At 41.0% G+C, this 8,511-nt stretch overlaps 1 protein-coding gene across 1 annotated transcript in view; it reads right to left on the minus strand.

The window, feature by feature from the left end:
• The window catches only part of Mael (maelstrom spermatogenic transposon silencer), a 39,584-nt gene extending 31,928 nt beyond the window's left edge, over nucleotides 1-7,656 (minus strand). The window contains exons 1-5 of the mRNA NM_001108857.1: nucleotides 7,443-7,656; nucleotides 7,178-7,270; nucleotides 5,782-5,881; nucleotides 4,352-4,507; nucleotides 2,813-2,854 (exon numbers count right to left, since the gene is read on the minus strand). Of these exons, the coding sequence (NP_001102327.1) occupies nucleotides 2,813-2,854; nucleotides 4,352-4,507; nucleotides 5,782-5,881; nucleotides 7,178-7,270; nucleotides 7,443-7,574 (523 nt within the window). The 5' untranslated portion in view covers nucleotides 7,575-7,656. The remainder of the gene's footprint in view (nucleotides 1-2,812; nucleotides 2,855-4,351; nucleotides 4,508-5,781; nucleotides 5,882-7,177; nucleotides 7,271-7,442) is intronic.
• Between the last annotated feature and the right edge of the window lie 855 nt (nucleotides 7,657-8,511).

Below are 8,511 nucleotides of genomic sequence, written 5' to 3' on the forward strand. Positions count from 1 at the left end.
ATACCAGCTGAGATGAGGCCCTCAACACATATACAGCAGAGGACTCCTGGGTCTGGGGTTCAGTTAAAGAAGATGCAACTATCTCTCAAGACACTGGAGGCCCCAGGAAGTTTAGAGGTCTGGTGGGGTGGGTAGGGACATCCTTGTGGAGACACAGGGGGTGAGTGTGGTATAGAACTGTATGTGGGGGATGGACCAGGAGGGGAATAAAATTGGGAGTATAAAATTAAATAAATTTTTAAAAATTAAAAAAAGAACAACTTCTCTAAAGAAAAACCATTAACCAGTGAAATGAACAGAAGTCAAGTTCTTCTAATTCAAGTGAGGAAGGAGCGTCAGGACCTTAGTCTCAAGCTCATACAGAACCTAAACCCTGAGACATTTGACTACTCCAACATGGCAAACTATGATGCTCATGAAGCACTCTTCATTTCACTTATACTACCTGAAAGAGCAGGCAGCCATGTCTCCAATACTTGTTTAGGAAGAGGGTACATGTGGTTCCTGTGGATCAAGCTCAGGCCATGAGCTTTGACTGTAAGCATGTTTATCCACTAAGCCATCTCGCTAGCCCTGAGAAATCTATGTGCATGTTTGTTGGCTTCTACTTAAATAGAGCACATATCAATATATAAATTGGGCTTGGTAGGTTATTCTCCAAACCCTGGTCTTCTCCAAAGCAGCACACATGAGCCCAGGCATTTTTAGGCACTATGTCAACACAGCTGCCACTCTAACCATCACTTTCTTATTTAATTGGCACATCTCCCAGTGTTATTTAATTGGCAACTTGAGACAGGCTTAAATTGGCAAGCTCCAAACATTTTAAGTTTGTCTGAATGAGAAACTCTGTGCTGTTTCAATTATCTGGAATAATAAATTAAGAAATCATTCCCAGCTGTGGATGCAGCTCAGCAGTAGGACCTGCCTAGGTTGATCCTCAGCATGAGGAAAAAAGAAAACATTCCTGGTTTTTAGTAAGATACAGATAAGAGAGGCAGCTCTTAGAAAGGAAGGAGTCTGTTAATTTACTTAATGTGAAAATACTGCAAGGCATACAATTAAAATTAAAGGTCTGATCATAAAAATAGCAGAAAAATGTTAATAGTGACACTCTCAATAAACAAGTGGACACACAGCAGAAGACAATGCATTCACTTTGATGATGAACCAACTGAAATCATGTTTTCAAGTTAAAACATGAAAAGTAAACCAGAAACTAGATTTCACAAAAAAGTTTTTTTTTTTTTTGTTGAGTTTTAAGTCTTGCTCTGTGGCACAGACTGGCAATGAACTCTATATGACATGCTATCCTCAAGTTCTGGAAGGTCCTCCTGCCTTAAGCTCCTGTACCTGGTTTCATTCATTGGTCTTACACTTATTTTCATTTGCATCTTTGTGTGTTATGTCTATGAACACTGAATTCAGGTACCTGCAGAGGCACCAGATCCCCTGAATTAGAGCGCTGTGAGTAGCCTGATGTGGATGCTGCAAACCGAACCCTTATCTTCTAGAAAGTACTCTTAACTGCTGAGCCACCTCTCTCTCTAGCTCCTCCATTTGTTTTTAAATACGGTCTACTCACTGGCACAATGACCTCAAATAATGTAACTTGTTAGGGAGATTTTTAAATGTTTCTGAATGATAAGCTTCTTTTCCTATTTCAAAATATATTGAGGAAGCACAACTAAAAAAAAAAGAAAAATCTCAAACTCCTTAGTCCACAGTTTCTAACTTTATTCCAGGGCAAACAACAGATCTATACCTTTTTTTGTTTTTGTTTTTAATATTATGACCAGAAAAATGCAAAATATAATGAAATACAAAATATTTGTATTAAAGATAGCATTATAGGGTCAGAGACAGCCTAACAGATAGGTAAAAGCATTAGCATTGTAATCCTGACAACCTGGAAGTGGCAGCGGGCATCTGTAATCTTTGCACGCCTACCTCAAGATGGGAGACAGAGGCTCATGATCCAGTCAGCCTGCTTCACAAGGAGCACATGCACTCTCTCTCTCTCTCTCTCTTTCGCATGTACACAAGCAATAGTTATGATATGCTAGTTACAGTAGTCTTGACAAATATTTCTATTTCTAATACTTCTATAGGCTAGTTGACCACATTTTAAAGTTAAACTATACAAACAGGAAGTAAGTGGTTCCTTAAAATATATTGAATGAATCTCAACTTAATGTGAAACTAATGATTTTTGTTTTAGTCAAACAGGAAACTTTTTAAAACCTTGTTTTTATAAGAGTTGAGCTCCAATATTAGATAAACTTGGTCATAGGCAAGCTTTTTGGTTACAAAATATCTAAAAGCTTGACTTTTTTTCCATCCAAATCTCAAAAATATTCCACTCTGAACTTTTTGAAGCATGGCTTCTAAGAAAATGTTTTAAAATAGACATTGCTCATAAGTAGGTCTAAGTCTGCATCACCTGAAACTTTTCATGACTTCCCTGAGAGCCTGGCCACTGTACCAACAGCTGACCTTGGAAACCCATGGATTTAAAACAATAGGAAAATAAAATTGTATTTCCTTGAAAAGAAGAGAGAGCTCATGCACAAATCCAAGGCAGGAAAACTTTAATAAAAGTTTCCAGCTGGAAGTCCAGCTCTGTAGCAGTGACTGCCTAGCATGTGTGAGGCCCCAGTTCAGACCCAGTACCAGGAGTGTGCATGTGTAGGTTAAAGTTTTAAGGATCATTCCACCTATCATTCCCTGCAGCTTACATTTAGTTAATGGAATAAGTCTTAACAGGGCTGAACATACTCGGTCTCCCTTACCCCAATTCCTTTATACTTACTTGCAGCCTGGCAATGGAACCGAAATCCTCGTGGAATTTCACCTATAACACAAAAAACAGTTGAGAAAAAGGGATCTGAAGTTCTTACTTGTGCTACAGTAACGATGACCAAATTTTGGTGCGGGTTATTTTTATTACATTAAAACATAAAATTAAAACTCATACTGCCCTTTCCTGGTTTTTGTTTTGCTTCCCTTTGTCTTGGTGGTTGTTGTTTAAATAAAACATGATAATATAATTTTCATGGATTTTTCAAGCTACTTTTCACAGCAAGTTGTTCCTTCCAGGAAAACTATACTAGGGAAAAAGTTCATGGCAAAGAACTTCTATAGCTGGAGTCCAATGAACAGCTCTGAGAGCAGTGGGACACAATTCTGCAAGTGTACACAAACTTTCCAGAACAAAGAAAATGTTGAAATTTTATCTTTTCAGTGTTCCACAACACACATGCATACACAAAATCTAAAAACTGTATGGCTGCCCTAAGCAGCCATGTCCACAAGCAGAAGATGATTAACTCTGCTGTCCTCTGAGAATGAACATGTCCAAATTAATTTTAAAGCTCTTTTCTCTCTTGATACATTTCCCCTCTTGACTTTAAGGGTATGGGGCAAGGGTAAGGGCTCTCTGTCCTTTGGGAACTGACCAGAGCCTACTCTTTGTAACTATCTTGCTTTTCATTTTTTTCTTGAGACAGGGTATCACCATATAGACTAAATATTCTTGCCTGGCCTCCTGAAAGAATGATGAGGTCACAGGTTTGACTCTCCCTTGCACTACTGTTTTTTGCTTTTAGTGGAATAGAATAGTGGAAAGGAAATGACTAAGGATGTTTAGAGTACTGGTCTACCTCCATACTCTTTCAATAGTTACTACTAATACTTTACAAATGAGCTAGCTGGTTCAGAAAGGTATTTTCAAGGTTACAAAGCAGTTATCAGCTTCAAACTAAAGACTACTGAGGTAAAAGATGGGATAGTGAAAGAAAAGGAGCCATGGAGCAGAAAGAAATCCCAAGATGTAAGGCCACAGGTCAAAGAATGGCAGGTTCTATATTTTGAGCTATTCTATCCTCTGAATTCTAATGTTTACTTCAGAGGAAAAGAGGCAATCAACAAAAATACTTGGGACTTAAGTATTATGTCTATGCAATCTTTAAGAACTAATCAGCTCTTAAGAAAACTACTATGGGGGTTGGGGATTTGGCTCAGTAGTAGAGCGCTTGCCTAGGAAGCGCAAGGTCCTATGTTTGATCCCCAGCCCCGGAAAAAAAAAAGAAAAAAAGAAAACTACTATGGGGTAGAGAGATAGCTCAGAGTTAGGAGCACCAACAACTCTTTCAGAGGTCCTGAGTTCAATTCCCAGCAACCACATGGTGGCTCACAACAATTTGTAATGGGGTCTGGTGTGTCTGAAGACAGCTAGTGTGCACATATACATAAAATAATTAAATAAATCTTAAAAAAACTACTATGAAGTCAGTTTTTTTTAAAGCATATACTTTTAGGATCTAGAATCTATCAAATACTGACTACTTACCTGGATTGATAAAGCTGTGGAAATCTGCCATAATACCTTCCTGGAGGGAATATTTGACACAGCCAATTTCACAAGGGAGGAAGCGCTGTTCACAATGAGGAGGTAGCTCACCATGGCTAAAAATATTCAGAAAATAAAAAACACCTCCAAGGAGAGCTGAAAAACAAAATAAACAGAACTCTTAAGACTTTTAGAACTGCTTTTGTACTGGTATGTGTTCTGTGTTTGCTAGTGAATTATAAAAGAAAACTCAATTATACCAGGTAAATAAAAACTTAGCAATTATGTTTATCAAGAAATTTAGTAACTGTTCTTAATATAAAGCAGTAACATTACTCAGTTCTGCAATAGCCTTTACATGATTCGGCTACAGATTGGCATTCATTTCAGCAAAGACATAAGTTGTGACATATGGAACACATAGTTTGGGAAATAAAGTCCAACAGAACAAACGAAGTAGAACTGTAGCTATGGATATTTAGTTCTCTGCCTTTGTACTTTCTGCTACTATACAGAAGACCACCTATAATACAAGAGAAATATGTGGGAGTAGCACTGGCCACCTAAGACCAATGCTAAAAGTCTGTGTTAAATGAAGGCAGAACAGGAAAGGCCCTTAGGTTAGCTACATTCTCCTCTAACGCAGTGCAATAATTTATCCTTGATTCAGCCTGCCCACCTCAGGGTATTATAAAATTCCTTGTTCTTAATTGGCAAATAATAATAGTACATCTTTATTTGTCACCATAGGGCTTCATGTATTTATAAATTGTGGAATGATTAAAAATCAAGCTAGTTAATGTATCCATTAATCCATAACCTTCAACATTTAGAGCCTACTCTCTTACCAGGCTGGAAAAATAGGTCAAAAGCCTTATTCTTCTGTCTACCTCTATAACCTAAGTGTGGGAGCTACAAAAAAGTTTAATGTTTAATAACGTAGGAAGTGGTGGAAACCAAGATTTTTGTTACAGAAAACTTTACAGTAAACAAATGCAAATTAGTTCATCTGGTATTACATTAGTGCTAGAATACTTGAACCCATATAGTCAAGGATTAGGATCAAACGAACAGAACACATTTTGGAGTGGGATGCACTTGTATGTGTGTGTCCTTGAGTGATGCTATTAGACGCCAATCTTGAGTGTCATTTTCTAGGAGCTGTCCATGTTTGTGATGGACCTCTCACAGGATGTTTCCTAATTAGTTTCCTAATTAGGCCAGGCTGGCCACTATCCTGTCTCCATCTCTCAGCATAGGGATCATAAACTAGCAATACGACCACCCTTCACTTTTTATACGGGTGCTGGTCCTTACCATTGCACCGCAAACACTATTTCCCTTCCCACACCATACCGAACTGTTTTTTTTTTTTTCAATTGCCCAATATGCCATCCAAATTTGAGCGAAGTATTTTAGGAATACTCTACCTTGATCACTTTTTATAGATAAATTTGACATATCAGGGGGAGAAACACTTGGTTTTGGTACAAGCATGCCTGGCCTCCTCAGTGGTGTGGATACGAGTTTCTGAAAGTAAGAGAATCACCAATCACTTTTAAACAGAGCTATTGCTAGATACTTTACTTCCCATATTTAAATTTTAACAAAGGAGCCTCAAAATAGCCCGTGGTCTTTGTCAGCATTCCCTCAAGGCCAATGGAAACTATCAGTAAATATCAGCAGACCGACCGCAGCAATCTATGAGAAGGTGGGTATAGATAAACAACTACAGCTCAAAGCCATTTGCTCACTCCTCATCATCTCATTTCCCCGAGTCACTAACAACCAAATGCCAGGCTGGTGCTCAAGAGAATATTATTTCAAGAAAACAGAACAAAATCCTAAAGCCGATACATGCTGTTTGTGGTTTCCATTTAAAAGTGAAAACCACAAAAGGCTGTGCGCCTCCAACTATCACAAAACACACACACACACACAATATACTTAAGTTTTGTGGAGAATATTTTCTTCAAATTTTCATTCTTTTTCTTTTTTGTGTGCAGACAGGTGCTTGCCTGCATGTATGTGTGTTACATTTGTATAGCACCAGTAGAGGCCAGAGGAGGGCATCAGAATCCACGGGAACTGGAGTTACAGATGGATGTGAGTCACCATGTAGGTGCACTGACTGGAAACTGGGTCTTCTGGAAGAGTAGCCCGCGCTTTTAGCCAATGAGCCATCACCAGTCCCTTGAGGAGATACGTTTTATAGAAAATTCTGGTAAGAGAAATCAAAACTCACAAGCACAACAATCTCATAAAGCCTGACTTAACACATCAACTTAAAACATAAATCCACCATTTTTAAAAATAACTTGCCACAATTTGAATTTCAATCCAACGCCACTAATTTAAGAATGAAATTTCAGTATGTACAGAGAAAAACAACACAAGATGAAGAAAAAGTCTTCACTAATGACCTTGTAGTTACGGAACTGAAATGAGTCAGACTTGGTTTACTATCCCGCCACTTGGGAACCTGCTTAACTTTTTTCTTTTTTTTTTGTCTGTGGGATCTACAAATGTTAAGCCAGGTCTTCACATCTTGTTATTCCACTATTTAAAGCACAGTTAACAAGGTTGCTTCTAGGAATCACTTAAATAAAACCCAACTACTTTTAAGTATGCCGACTTTTGTTTTTAAAAGCCATCTAACCGTTAAGACTTGAAAAGGCACTCTGGGAGGCTGTTCAGTGCAAGCCCTGACCACAAACCTGCCTTTCCCCTGGGGTTTCTACACTACCTGGAAGCTTCCCGAAGGTTCCTCGGACTCCACTGTGGCTGGAGTCCAAGGACGAGTCTGCGAGAGGCGGCTGCCCTTACCTGCTTCTCTGAAGGCCCAGAATCCTTTCCCTGGGCTGCTCTCCACTCTCGAGCCATTTCTGAGTATTTCTCCTTCTCATCCTCCCTCAGGAGCTTTGGGAGAAGAGGGAGACAAGAGAGGCAAGCGGTGAGGTGTCCGTTCCACGCCTCGGTTCTGGAAGGTTCTGTCGGTTGGTCCAGCCCTTGGGCCGTGTCCCCTCTATGGGCGCCCACAAGCCGGGTTCCCACTGTGCCCTCCCTGCTGCCCAACTGCCCGCAGCCTCACCGCCCAGTCGGCCGAGCAGTAGGGGATGGCGTCTGCCACGCGGGCCACCGGCAGGCCTCGCCGGCGCAGTTCGGGAATCTTCTCCTGTACGAAGAAATAGTAGGCATTGCGGCTGGCCCTGCGGTTGGGCATGGCGTCGTCGGGCCTCGACGCCCTCCAGAGACGCAGCAAGCAGCCGGCGCCCTCGCCGGGCTCCCGCCCTTAGTAACCGAGCTTGGAGCCTGCACGCGCTTCAGCCAGGCGCTTAGCCAATCAGGACGCAGCGCGCAGCCGCATTGGCCCCCGTTGGGGGGGGAGGGAACAGCATGAAACTGAAAGATTCCGTGCGTGGGAGGGTGGAGGGGGCGGGGAAGGAAGAGGAGCGAGGAGGTGCTGGTGGGGAGAGCACTGTGATTGGCTGATTCGCTTGCCCGGTAGGCGGGGAATTGTCACGTGGTAGGCCTGGTGCTTTTTCTGTATATTGTTGCGTGGTGGGCCTGGTGAGTAGGAAGAGGACTCAGGGGTGCTTCTTCGTTCCGGGTGTTTCAACAGCCGGAACTAGCGAGCTTGTGCAAAGCACTGAGAGGGAAAAGGTGGGGAGAGTAGGGTGTTTTCAAGAAGACAACAACTACCCCAACATATTTGAACACTTATGTTATTAGCATTTGAGGAACTGAGGATTGAACCAGAGCCTCCAACATGCTTGGCCAGCCTTTTACCACTGAGCTGTGTTCTCAGCTCCTTCCCCGTATTTTTAAAGTACAATTTATGATTAGCCATAAGAAGAAAACACAAGAGGTTGAGATTTCAAAGAACATCCTCGGAAAAAGTCTTATAGGCTTTCTCATACAGTCTGGGTAATTTGGGGAGGAGTCAGTTTTATCAGTAGGTGACATTTTTGGAGTTCTCAAATGAGTTCTCTACTTAGTTACTGCTGACTCGACATTGGGCCTGTGTATTTAGTAATAGAGTTCTCATACTGGTTCCAATTGTGCTGCTTGATCTCGCCTGGGTTTTCTCATTGTACTTCCCAACGAAATTCCTTTGTGCATTCAACTTACTAAATTTGTGTATACGTAGAGTTGGAAAT

Source organism: Rattus norvegicus, chromosome 13 (assembly GCF_036323735.1).
Source record: "Rattus norvegicus strain BN/NHsdMcwi chromosome 13, GRCr8, whole genome shotgun sequence".
NCBI classification, from domain to species: domain Eukaryota; kingdom Metazoa; phylum Chordata; class Mammalia; order Rodentia; family Muridae; genus Rattus; species Rattus norvegicus.